This window comes from Rhineura floridana, chromosome 6 (genome assembly GCF_030035675.1).
Source record: "Rhineura floridana isolate rRhiFlo1 chromosome 6, rRhiFlo1.hap2, whole genome shotgun sequence".
NCBI lineage: Eukaryota > Metazoa > Chordata > Lepidosauria > Squamata > Rhineuridae > Rhineura > Rhineura floridana.
Window position 1 is genome coordinate 109,831,719 of NC_084485.1, and position 14,005 is coordinate 109,845,723.

At 42.7% G+C, this 14,005-nt stretch overlaps 1 protein-coding gene across 3 annotated transcripts in view; it reads right to left on the reverse strand.

Moving 5' to 3' along the window:
• Window positions 1–1,062: 1,062 nt before the first annotated feature.
• ADGRL4 (adhesion G protein-coupled receptor L4) overlaps window positions 1,063–14,005 on the reverse strand; it is a 152,377-nt gene continuing 139,434 nt past the window's right edge. For 2 of the 3 annotated variants that reach the window (XM_061633462.1, XM_061633461.1), the window contains exons 14-16: window positions 9,680–9,771; window positions 4,152–4,320; window positions 1,063–1,562 (exon numbers count right to left, since the gene is read on the reverse strand). In XM_061633462.1, coding sequence (XP_061489446.1) covers window positions 1,500–1,562; window positions 4,152–4,320; window positions 9,680–9,771 — 324 coding nt within the window. In that variant the 3' untranslated portion in view covers window positions 1,063–1,499. The remainder of the gene's footprint in view (window positions 1,563–4,151; window positions 4,321–9,679; window positions 9,772–14,005) is intronic. The other variant, XM_061633464.1, reaches the window with a different exon arrangement.

A 14,005-nucleotide genomic window follows, 5' to 3' on the forward strand; every position in this document is an offset into this window, starting at 1 on the left:
GGCTTTTAGAACACTGACAGTTGGTTCTTACTGAGCATGCCCAACGTTATCATTCAGTTCAATGTAAAATTTCCTAAATTAATTAAAAATCAACCAGGCATTTTTTTTTAACTTTTGAACTGCGGAAGATGAAGGTCATAGTATGGGGCAAGGTCAGTAATAGGATTACAGGTACTCTGTGAACATGGCTGATTTTTAATTAATTTTAACAAATTATGCGAACTCTAATAGAAAAAAGTCCCAAAGGTGTCTGGTTTTTCTCTCTCTTTTTACACTTTGAACTCTCGATTCTCTCTGTTTTGTGTATCGCCATGAAAATTAGAGGGTTGTTAAGCAAGCGTTTCTGAGTTCAGGACTGTAAGTTTTGTAAGGCTTTGTTTTGAAATGAGCTTATGGGAAGCATCAGAATGGCATGGGGTTTATTTTCAATTTAACATTGTGGAATGCAAAAAATGCGTGCTAGGTATAGTATACAGCCACTCCCATGGCTATATAATGAAGAACAGCAGCAGCGACCACCACCATCATACTGGAGTCAAGCAGTTTTCCTTTGCTTGTGTGCAGATCTCTGCAGCTGCTTAGTCAGTGGTGTAGTGGCAAATTCAGAAGTGCAGGGTCCCTACATGTTAATCATAGCCATGTCCCCTCCTCGCTTTTGGGTTTTTGTTTTGATGTGGGGTTGAGAATAAGATCTTTGTTAATGCCTAGGAGCCAATCAGCATGAAAGATGAGAGTGTTAGCACTGAGAAGAGTCTTCTCAGTGTTTGAGTCATCTCCTTTTACACTGATTGGCTCCAATCATCAGGAAAGACAAGGAAGCATAGCTGAAGACTCTTCTCAGTGGCTAACACACTTCCCTTTCTTGCTGATTAGCTTGTAGGATGCTGAAGACATAGGGACCCTGCTCCCAAAAAGTAAAGAGTCTAAGACCCCCTAAGCACCCCTGTGCTCAGTGAAGCAATCCCTTTATGTGAGGCACTGGTGCACACACATAACCACACAATTATATATAAAGAGAGAATCTTATTTTTAATCTAGCTGTTTTCAACAGTGGACACTGAGTTTTGATAAAAGTCAAATCTTTTTATTAACATTCTAATGGAATTTACTCTTTAAACAGCAATAACCAAAATTATTTTCACTTCCAAGTCAGCAGGTATGACATTAATAGCAAAGCTACTCACAAAAATGGCTTTACACATTGAGTTTGATCCCTTTTGAGCTACAGCCATTAGACCTGAAGAGTCCTGAGCTTTTTAAGAAGCTTTATTTGTTACACAATACACCAGTCTGTCTTGTACAGATATGATGTTTGTACACAATACAGTGTTCCTCAGTGCACATTTAAGTACAATACCTATACTGGAGAGAAAGTAATTGATTTAAGAGAGATGTCAGCTCAGTAGCTCATTTCATACTTTCACAATACAGCAATTTTTCTAAAGCCTCCCGCTTTCTCCTTTCTTCCACGGTGCTGCTCATCGACACTTTCCATCAATTTACCTTAAGCATCCAAAACAGCAAGGGACATTTCTGAACAACCTCAAGTATTCATCCTGGATCTGAATTGAAAATATGAAATGAACACAGTAGCTTATTAACAGGTAAATATATGTATTTAAGCATCTTCCAGAGAGTGTCACTTAGTCTATTATAAAGGTTTTTTCATAATTGGCCTTGGAGAGGATTAGGAAAGATGCTGAAGGGCTTTCAGAATGCAGGGTACAGAGTCTTACGTAAAGGCTTCAACCCAGAATCAGATAACTACAGTTAGTAAACCTCTTTAATTATTTCATAGGATTACTGCTGTACAATCTGAAATGCCTTGCTTCTTAAACCGCAGATCTGTGAGACATCAATCAGATTTCAGAGTCTTGGGACATGATTGTGAATTATGTATGTGCATGAATTACTTTATTCATGTAAGGCTGCATCCTTAATACACTTACTTGTAAGTATGGCCCACTGAAATAAATGAGTGTTTCAAGTTAATATGGATAGGACTGTAATGTAAATCCTCCAGCTCCTCTGCCTCCGACAATATTGTCCCCTTTTGTCTCTGTAGATGCTTCTCAGATATAGAGCACAGGCTTACAGTCACCAACCGTGCAACTGATGAAAATAGCTTTTCTGACTGATAACTTTGCCATTTGTAATGTTTGCAAGAACACAGTACACAAGTTGTAGCAAACCTTTGGCCCTCCAGTAAGATCTTTGGGGCTGTGAACACACTAGTCTCCTACAGCAAAGCATTTTGATTAGCCACACCTGGAGGGGAAACAGGTTGATCTGCCGATCAGTTGTTAAACCTCTTTGGAGCTGATTTTTTTTTTTTTAAAAAATGCACTTAAGTGGATCCTGCCAGGTTTTACGGTAAAAAGGGGTGGGGTTTGACTAACATCATGTGCCCCCTGTTTTCAGAAGAAAGAGGTGGAGATGTACTGGAACTGGCAGAACAGTGAGTGTGTTTCTACCATTAATCACAGCTCCCACCATTCCTGACTATTGGCCATGTTGACTGGGGCTGATGGGAGTTGGGATCCAACAACAGCTGGAGGACTACATGTTAGCATCTCTGCACTACTCCATTTACCCCCCTCACATGTTGTGACTTCCTTCATACCTCCTTCTGATGGCTCCATTCTGATGGCTCACGGTAAAGTGAGATGGAAACTCTCCAGCAGTGTTTTCAGATTATCATTTTGTATCATTTCCTCTCAGACTCCCATTTTTTCCCTTTCCCTTTTTCTTTTTGCTGAAACCCCTCTGTGCCTCCATTTTCTTATCTTTCTCTGAGGCAGTGACCCCAGCCACAGACGTGGGCTCTCATACCTAATCTAGTTTAAAGGAATGCACGATTCCTTCCTTTTTTGAACTGTTCCCCCCATCCACTGTTTTGCAAATGAACCAAAACTACAGTCTTTTCCACTGCAGTACTCCCATAGTCCAGATAGATAAAGGGTAAAACTAGACACTGTGTTAAATGTGTTTAGCATTTAACCTAAATGTACTTTTAAACAACAACTGCTGCCATAGGGAGGGATGGTAGCAGGCAGGGAGGGGGGCTTAACCTTTCCATCCCAAGCTGCACTTCATACAAAAGTCAGCCTTCTCCTCACCCTGTGCCCCATGGCTACAATTTGCCAATAGGAGAGTCCTTCCTAAAGCAAATTGTGGTTGTGAGAGGCCACAGACTCTTCCTTTGCTTGGAACATAGCAGGAGAGGAAAAAATTAACCATGCCACCTCAATCACCATGGTCCTGATCCCAATCACTCTCCTTTTCCAGTAGCAGCAATTGCTGTGTAAAACTGTACTTGCATGAAGTGCTGAATTGCACTTAATATACGGATAGAGGAGAATTGTACTTTGGTCTATATTTTTAAGTGAACAAACCTAATTTGCATCTCCAGGACTAATACGCGGATCACAATGTAATTTTCCATTGGAATTAGCACTGCTGCAAATGTTGTGATATAGTTCTTGGCTCAAAAAAGTATCAAAATACATACAAATACACATTTCATGGTAGCCTCAAGCTGTGCCTGCAAAGGATGAACAGAAGAGTCAGGAGCGCACTTAGAGTTGCTCTCGATTCTTTGCTTTGAAGTTATATCATCTGACTTCCTGGTGATATCAAATGATTGACAGGAGGGTGAGCCAAACGGCCTGTCAAAGCAGCGCACAGGTAGTGAGAGAGTTCAGAGTCTGATCCACTGGCCCGGTCCACTTTCCCAATCCTGGTCTATATGGAAGCCATTCTTGAATATGTACAAGATTTTTTGCTCATTCACTCACTGCCCCTTAGCATTGTCACACAAGGGATCTGTGCAAACCTGCCCACAGTCACATAGGTTGGAGGTATTATGTTTAAAGGGAGGTTGACTCAGCTGAGTTGGTCCGTTTTGACCATCTCAGGAATTGCACTGGTAGAAGGTTGGTGAGTTTTCCCAAGGATGCATATTTTTAATTGGCCTGACCACTGCATGCTCCTATGTGAGAGCAACCTTTGAGGTTAAAGGAGGGGGGGGGAAGTGAATAAAAAGCTTTTTCAGAGGGATGTAAAAAAAGGAGGGCTTTTTGTTGTTGGTAGGGATGGTTGTGATATGTGTGCATATCCCAGAGTATTTCTAAGCAGAAGAGAATACTTACTTTTCGTGATAAAACACAAAGAAAGATGAAGATGAACAATCCTTGAAATGCATTGAAGATTGTAAAAAGGTATGCTGTGACCACTGATCCCTGGATGACATGGAGCACGCCAAAGATCCAGGTAGCCCCAAGGAGAAAGAGGAGAGAAAGAGCCCCTCGAGCACAAGATCTAGACAGACGGAGTAGAGTTAGCATTCTCTCTCTCCCTCTCCTCTTTATAAGAGCTCCAGCAAATGCAGGAAGTAATTTGTGCAGTTAAAGAATCCCTGACAGCTACATTGCAGTTACATGGTTCGTACTTTAGGGTGTGCTGCAGTGCTATTACCAGAATGATATTTTTCTTGTTCTCATAACAAAAAGCACTCAAGAAAGGGTAAAAACTGGATGGTTTTTAAAACACTGGCTGTCTTAATCTTCAAATCTGTTTTCTCTGGTGTATTGCAGAGCCATATGATTTGATTTTAAATCTACTGTTAGTGTAATTCCCCAAGGTAAAGCATATGTCTGTTATGAAGTATACCCCCAAAGAAACCTTGGAAAAAAATGTGTAGTATGCTCTTAGGTCAGCACATGTGCATGACATCAAAGGGATCTTTTGGCTGTTCCTCAGTTTCAGCCTCGGAGATAGTGCTGGCTGTAAAACCAGACTCTCCCTTTATATTAAAAAAGAGTTTTGCTTTTACAATGCAAGGGAACTTTAAATTGTTGTGGGGTCAGACTAGTGATGTCCTAATAGCATACAAATCAATTGCTTGTGATTTCTCCCCCCAACTCTTTTCGTTCACAGTCTGTAATATAATAAATACACCCAGCCATGCTCGTAGACTCTGACAAATTACACCATGTTGTCTGGCAAATGAGCTCCCTGATTAGTTTTCCTTTTTCATTTTCAGTCCAGCAGTTGCTGGACTTCCTTCTCATCAGAAAGCCTCTCCTCCCCCCCCACCTTTTTCTCTGTTTTGGTGCTACTTCCTCAAAAATAAATAATTTTTTGACTTCATTAGAGGCAGCGCACTGCATGAAGCTGATAGGGCGAGGAATGGGAGAAAAGTGATCAATCAAACAAATGCTAAATCCTAACTATAAATCTAGTGCAGTGAGTTGAAACTGCAGGAGTGTTTCTAAGCAACAAAAACAGTAAGTTGTTTTCAATGGTCCCTGTAGCACATACTCCAGCTTTCCCAGCACAAATGGTTTTCAAGGTCTCTATAAATCAGTTTTAAAGAAAATGAATTGATGGGGAAATTATAGCAGCACACAATATAATAATTAAAAAAACCCTGAGAGAAGAATAAATGAAAGAACATGATTATTGACCCCACCCCCCATTTCTGTCTTCTCCAGAAACAGAGTGTATCATCCAGAAAGCAAAGGCAAGATACAGCCCAAGTATTTTTGGCCCCACTGAATTCAGTGGGAGAGTTAAGCACAAGCGTAGCTCCTCCTTATTGAAACAAATGGTACTCCTGACTGCAATCCTATACATGCTTACCTGAGAGGAGGGCCGCCTGAACTCAGTAGGACTTACTTCTGAGTAAACATGCATAGGATTGCACTGTTAGTTTGGTTACTTCACAATATATGGCATTTGTTGTCCAGAATAAAGGTTTTATTTTTACTTGAAGCACAGCTTTTAAGAACCAGAATCTTAAAAATGTAGAATTAGAGCCCCCCAAATCTTATCAACCCATCAATATTTCCACGTCAGCATTTTAATATGACGATATCCAACCAATCAGGTCTGCTAGGTAAGGTAAGGGGAACTCGTCCCAGACAAGTTGTGTCTGTGCCTTGTTCCGGTTCTCCTCATACCCACAGGATTGTTGGTTGTACTGTCAGCCAGCTCTCGGATCTCCAGGTGCTGCTTTTAAATGCCAGGTCGGTTGCTAATAAAACCCCCCTTATCCACGATTTGATTGTGGAGAAGGGCGCCGATCTTGCGTGCATTACCGAGACCTGGGTGGGTGAACAGGGAGGAGTTGTGCTTTCCCAGCTTTGCCCACCTGGGTATTCGGTGCAGCACTGTGGTAGATCTGAGGGCCGGGGAGGTGGGGCTGCTGTGGTCTATCGGAGTTTTTTCTCTCTCACCAAGCACCCTGTCCAGACGGCGACTGGTCTGGAATGTCTTCATATTGTGCTGGGCCAAGGAGACAGATTGGGAATACTGTTGGTGTACCGCCCACCTTGCTGCCCAACGGCTTCCCTAGCTGAGCTGACGGAGATAGTCTCGGAGGTATTGTTGAGGTCCCCCAGACTTGTGGTACTGGGGGATTTCAACATTCATGCCGAGACTGTCTTGTTCGGGGCGGCTCAGGACTTCATGGCCTCCATGACAACCATGGGGCTGTCTCAAATTGTTACTGGCCCGACGCATGTATCAGGACATACTCTTGATCTGATCTTCGCCACTGATCATGGAGATGGTGATCTGAGGGTGGGGTATTTTTCATCTACTCCATTGTCATGGACAGATCACCGCTTGCTGAGTTTTAGGCTCACGACAGCCCTATCCCTCTGCAGAGGTGGGGGACCTATTAAGTTGGTCCGCTCCCGGAGGCTCATGGATCCTGTAGTTTTCCAGAGGGCTCTGGGAGTTTTTCCGGCTGATAGCACTGGCGCGCCTGTCGAGGCCCTGGTCGACCTGTGGAATACGGAGATGACCCGGGCCATTGACATGATCACTCCCGCACTCCCCCTTCGGTGCAGAACCCATACAGCTCCGTGGTATACCCCAGAGCTGAGAGTGATGAAGCAAGAGAGAAGGAGGCTAGAGTGCAGGTGGAGGCGAACTCCTGACGGATGTAATCATTCTTTGGTAAGTGCTTCCACTAAGTTGTACGTAAAAGCAGTTAGGGCGGCAAAAAAATCTTATTTTGCTGCCACCATTAGATCATCTCTTTGCCGCCCAGCGGAGCTTTTTAAGGTGGTACGAGGGCTTTTACATTCTGGCCCTCATGAGACTAAGGAAACATTGGAAGCCCGCTGCAACGAATTTGCAGAGCACTTCCGGGATAAGATTATATGCATCCGTCGGGACTTAGACTCTGACATTATGACAGATGAATCCATTGAAGTTTCCAGAACACGGCCTTGTCCTGTATTATTGGATGAATTTCAGTTGGTGCAGCTCGAGGAAGTGGACAAGGTGCTTGGAATGGTGCGGGCGACCATGTCTGCTCTGGACCCTTCCCCATCTTGGCTGGTGAAGGCTGGCAGGGCTGTAACCACTGGCTGGGCCAAAGAGGTGATAAATGCCTCCTTGAGAGAGGGAGTAGTCCCTGGTAGTCTCAAGGAGGCAGTAATAAGACCTCTTTTAAAGAAACCTTCTTTGGACCCAGATGTTCTGAACAACTACAGGCCGGTGGCGAATGTCCCTTTTTTGGGCAAGGTCTTGGAACGGGTGGTCACTGGTCAGCTCCAGGCGCTTTTGGATGAAACCGATTATCTGGATCCATTTCAATCCTGTTTTAGGTCCGGTTTTGGCACTGAAACAGCCTTGGTCGCCCTGTATGATGACCTTTGTCGGGAGAGGGACAGGGGGAGTGTGACCCTGTTGGTTCTCCTTGATCTCTCAGCGGCGTTTGATACCATCGACCATGGTATCCTTCTGGGGAGGCTCGCGGAGTTGGGAGTTGGGGGCACTGCTTGGCAGTGGCTCTGCTCCTACTTAGCGGATCGTCGCCTGAAGGTAGTGCTTGGGGAACATTGCTCGATTCCCTGGACTCTCCATTGTGGAGTCCCTCAGGGATTGGTTCTGTCCCCCATGCTTTTTAACATCTACATGCAGCCTCTGGGTGCGGTCATCAGGAGTTTTGGAGTGCATTGCCATCAGTACGCTGATGACACGCAACTCTACTTCTCCTTTTCACCTTCTTCAGGTGAGGCTGTTGATGTGCTGAACCGTTGCCTGACCGCGATAATGGACTGGATGAGAGCTAATAAACTGAAACTCAATCCAGACAAGACTGAGACACTGTTGGTGAGCTGTCTCTCTGCCCAGATGGTGGATGCTCATCCTGTTCTAGATGGGGTTACACTCCCCTTGAAGGAACAGGTTCGGAGTTTGGGTGTCCTTTTTGATCCTTCCTTGTCGCTTGAGGCTCAAGTAGCCTCGGTGGCACGGAACGCGTTTTACCATCTTCGCTTAGTAGCCCAACTACGCCCCTATCTGGACAGTGATGATCTCGCCTCAGTTGTTCACGCTCTGGTAACTTCTAGATTGGATTACTGTAATGCGCTCTACGTAGGGCTGCCCTTGAAGACAGTTCGGAAACTTCAGCTAGTGCAAAACGCGGCAGCCAGGTTGGTGACGAGGACCAATCGGTCCGCTCATATAACACCTGTCCTGGCCCGCTTGCACTGGCTACCTATTTGTTTCCGAGCCAGATTCAAGGTGTTGGTTTTGACCTATAAAGCCTTACATGGTGTGGGACCGCAATACCTTGTGGAACGCCTCTCCCGCTATGAACCTACCCATCCACTTCGTTCAGTATCTAAGGCCCTCCTCCGGGTACCAAATCATCAAGATGCCCGGAGGATTATTACTAGATCCAGGGCCTTTTCTGTAGTGGCCCCCGAATTGTGGAACAGCTTACCAGAGGAGATACGCCTGGCGCCTACGGTACTTTCTTTTAGGTGCCAGGTTAAGACCTGGCTATGCTCCCAGGCATTTTAATGTTTAATGTTAACGTTTCATGTTTCATGTTTCATGTTCTAGTTTTAAAATCTTGCTGCTATTTGTTATTGATTTTATTGTAATACTGTATTTTAACCTTGTACACTGCCCAGAGAGCTATTAGCTACGGGCGGTTTATAAATGAAATGAAATAAAAAAATAAAATAAAAATAAAACTTTTAGCTGTGCAATGGAACTTCCCTGCCCTCTCCCTTCCCCATACATCCCCTGTGCACCCCCCCTCGTGAATCTGTTCTGGAGTTTTGGAGAAACACCTGGAACAGATTTAGGGGTCACACAGTGAGAGGAGAGGGTGGGGAAATTCTTCTGCACAGCTAAAAGTCCTTGCTGTAGCAGAACTATTTAGTGGAATAGCACCCATAAACTTTTTGTTTAAAAAACCCCCAAAGCAGGGATAGCTAATTTGTGGCCATCCAGATGTTGTTTGACTCTTACTCCCATCAGCCCCAGCCAGTATAGCTAATTGTCAGGTATGGTGGGAGGTGTAGTCAAGCAACACCAGGAATGATTATATTTCTAAATGGGCTTACTAAATGCAAGTCATTAGTCTCAGTTTTATTTATATTGGTGGCTATAATAGAAAAGCAGTGCAAGACTGAAAATGCAATATCTTACATGTCTATATATGTCATTCCCATTGAGTTCAGTGGGGCTCACTTATAGGTAAATAGGTTGAGGATTGTAGCTGTGGGCCTTTGTCAGCAAGACAAATGCCTTAATACAACGTGAAGTACATTTTCCTTCAGAAGTGATGCTAATATAGAATTACATCAGTGGATAGCTATTTTCCAATCAACTGATGTTAAAAAATTGAGTCAAAGCTGACAGTTACCTTATATTTTCATAGCAGCTGACTTCTGGCTTCAACATGGCTGTTTGTCGAAATACTTTATATATAATGACACCAAAAGCAATCAAATTAACCTGGAAATATATAAATATACATATTAAATTTAACAAGAGGAACATTGGAATTATGGCAGTATTTTATATTTAGAGCAAACAAATTAAACAGTTTTTGTACTGTTGAAAGAAAAGAGCCACTCTGATCCCTTTCTATTAAACAACAAAGAGTACTACAAAGGATTGTAACTCTATATCCTTTCAAGCATATAATAAACAGCCGTCTGCAAATGTTTATTGAATTTATTGGTAAATTTCTTTAGGTTCCGGATCCGAATTTCCCCCCATGAATGTATACATGAAAGATATATTCTCATATAGGTATTTCCCTCAAATTGAAATGATACAGATATTTCACAAGAAAATATTTTGATCACAAGCATACGATTGCCTGCAAAATAACTCTAGTAACATTATGAGAAGGCTGAAATATTGGAGTGTAAAAGATACAAGAGAAATATTTGTGAGGATTTCATAATGAATTTCAGAAGTAATTTTGGTAAAAGGGGTAACATACTGTGGATTTGGTATTAACTTTACATTTTTTTCACTAACTAAGAAGAGGTAATAGCCAGCAAAATATGGAACGGTGGCATAGACAGAACAAATAACAATATCCTGCAAGATAGTCATCCATGTGAGAGATGATATGACAAGTGAAACTACTGACCAGTGATGTGCCTTGTGCTGGCTCTGTCTTGGAAATAAGCTGAGCTATTTCCACAAAATTAAGCAATAGCTTGGTTTCTTTGTAAGACAAAGAGGAAACCCCAAGCCTTCTTTCTCTTAAACGTTGAGCCCTCTGATCCCAAAACCCCCCAATCTCCCTTCCCATTTTCCATTAAACCCTAAATACTTGCTGGGCTGGTGGTGGCAGCAGTAGCAACATAACAAGTAGCAAGTGCTACTAATGAAGAGATTAACATCTTCTGGTGCCTGGTGCACTATGTAGAAACATAACAGGACTCTTGGATAAAATACATTTCCACAAAGCCACTAGTGCCTTTTCTCCTGGTTCACTGCAATGTAATGTACCAGGTTCTGGAAAAGGCGAGGAGAGATTATCCTCCCCTCTCACTATAGCTGGATTTCCCTTACTTCTGGTGATGCTATTGTTGGCAGCACAGGCCAGTAGGTAGAATTTAAAGGGAAGGGAGAATTGTGTTGAGGAGTGGGTGGGAAGGTGGTAAACCAGGGACTCCTCTGGCTTGGCTTTTTAATTAAGCCAAAATAATTCTAGACTGGAAATGCAGACAACATCTTTGAAGTGAACATTGTGAGCCACCAAACATGTATCTGAGCTCTGCAGCTATGAACTTCACTGACATTTTGCCAACATTTGTTTATTTTTTAAAAAAACCCAGCATATTTAATATCCAACTTCATGAAATATAATATCCTACATGAAGGTATCTTCTGGAACATGTGCTATTCACTTTAAGGGACAGCAGCACTCTCACATGAAGTGATCACTAGAAAAAAATAAGGAATTGCAAACTAGGCTAGGGACCTGTGAGGTTTGCTCAATAAAGTTATGCTTGGATTTGAAGCAACTGATAGCGTCTGATTGGTTATTCACAAGCACCAGTTATTCACAAAAAAATATTCATGAGCAATAGTATACCAGTATAGTAATTTTAAAAAAAGTCTTTATATCCCGGAGTCTACCTGCACCTCTATCAATAACAGCAGCACATTGTTTGGACAGTTTGCCAGAAGACAGCTTCTGAAGTAGGCTTTGGTGTTTTATAAAACTTGCACAATACCCAAAGGAGCACCTCAACACCTTCATAACTTGCAGAGTTCCACAAATGAAAATACAGAAACTTGCATATGTATAATACTCTCTCAAGATGAAGAATCACCTCCTGAGTAACTCTCATCCAGCCCTATTATAGTCCTATTATAATCTCTAGCATGTACAGACCCTCCTCCCCATTTCTTTTTGTCATGTGAAAAAGTGAAAGAGCCTACAGAATGTAAATGGTGTGTATGCAGACTTTGTTTGCTTGTTTGCTTATTCAAAGGTCCGTGACTGCACAGACAAAGCCTACACAACTAGTGTTTGTACATACACAGATTCTTTCACACCTTCATCCACATACAGGGTGAGATCATTGGTCATAAGTGGCTATGATCCCATTCCGCCCCCTCCCCTGTATACATGGAATTGCTCCTTCAGAAAAATAAATTCACCCGGCACAATGAAAGGCTGAGCTGAGAACTTGAGAATTTTCAGGAATATAAAAAATATATATAATGAGTGAGCCACTTAAAAAAACACATTTTATTCATAATTTGTTCCATAAAAAACATAACATTAACAATAACAATAAAGTGCAATGTACACATTTTTGCATACATTGTAGATTAGCTGTATAGTATACATGCTACTCATAATACTTTTCATTGCATAACAATATTTTTTATCAAGTATAGAATTTTTTGCTTATTTTTATCCCAAAAAGTCTCTCCAAAGACTTCCATGAGTAGCAAGAGCTTTGGAACTAATAGGATTATCCTTTGTCCAATGAACAAAGCCCTACCATTGACCATAAAAGTTGTCTACAGTGTTTTCTTGTCTCATTACTTTTTGTGAATTCTTGATGTAATTGTGTTACTTGGTTCTTGTAGATTTTCAACTGCTGACTGAATAGAATTAATGAAATATCCACTTGTTTCCTCATATATATTCCACATGCCACAAAAGCAAAATATATTTAAAACCATATTTGAAGGCCCAGTGGAAGAAGACTTACTTGATGAGAGATTTTTGTGTTTAGATTGTGTCTGGACAAGATTGTCTTTAGACAATCAAGAAATGATTTGTTGTAATCACAGTCTGGGTTTGATTACATGGTACAAAGGGTTGTCATTTTAGAAACACATAAGCTCTATCAGGCCTTATACCGGAATATGAAATCTCATTACATATAGGTGGCATAGGGCCATGAACGCCAGTCCCAACCCGACACCCCTGAGTGTGTAGTCCAACTCCCTCTGCTGCAGACCTTTCTTTGTTGACCAAGAAAGCTATGACGGGGACTTCTACCTGTGTTTATCTATGTATCTATGTATCTGTCTGTCTGTCTGTCTGTCGGATTTGTATACCACCCCATAACCGAAACTCTCTGGGAGGTTTACAACAATTAAAAACATTAAAAACAAATATACAAATTTAAAAACACATTTTTAAAAAGCAATTTAAAAACACATGCTAAAATGCCTGGGAGAAGAGGAAAGTCTTGACCTGGTGCCAAAAAGATGTTGGCACCAGGTGTACCTCATCAAACAGATCATTCCATAGTTTGGGGGCCACCACTGAGAAGGCCTTCTCTCTTGTTGCCAGCCTCCAAGCTGCCCTTGGAGTAGGCACCCGGAAGAGGGCCTTGGATGTTGAGCTATGAACCTGCTCCTTCAGGGGGAGTGCCACCCCATTCAGAACAGGTTGGACATCCACCTTCCTGTCAGAAGAACCACCCACTAGCCACATCTCAGTCTTGTCTGGATTGAGCCTCAGTTTATTAGCCCTCATCCAGTCCATTGTCGCAGCCAGGCACTGGTACAGCACATTGACAGCCTCACCTGAAGAAGATGAAAAGAAGAAATAGAGCTGCATGTCATCAGCATACTGATGGCAACGCACTCCACAGCTCCGGATGACATCACCCAATGGTTTCATGTAGATGTTGAACAGCATGGGGGACAGAACTGACCCCCGGGGAGCCCCATACTGGAGAGTCCAGGGTGCCGAGCAATGTTCCCCAAGTACCACCTTCTGGAGTCAACTCCAAATAGGAGCGGAACCACCGCCACTCCCACTCCCAACTCAGCCAGTCTTCCCAGAAGGATACCATGGTTAATGGTATCGAAAGCCACTGAGAGATCAGGGAGAATCAACAGAGTCACACTCCCCCTGTCTCTCTCCCAACAGAGGTCATCATACAGGGCAACCAAGGCTGTTTCTGTGCCAAAACCAGGCTTGAAACCCAACTGAAATGGATCCAGATAATTCGTCTCATCCAAGAGTGTCTGGTTGAAAAGAAGTAAAAGCTTCCACACAACTAGGAACCTACTTTATCAGGGTTCCTTATTGTAGTGAATGTGGGTAGAATCTCCTTTCAGACCTTTCATGCTCAACATGGGAAGGTCTGGGACTGAGCAGGTGGGAGCAAGGATGCTGGGAGCAGGGCCAGTGTGTGTGTGACCCCATGGCCCAGATGGTTTGATGCTTACTATGCAGGCATAACACCTG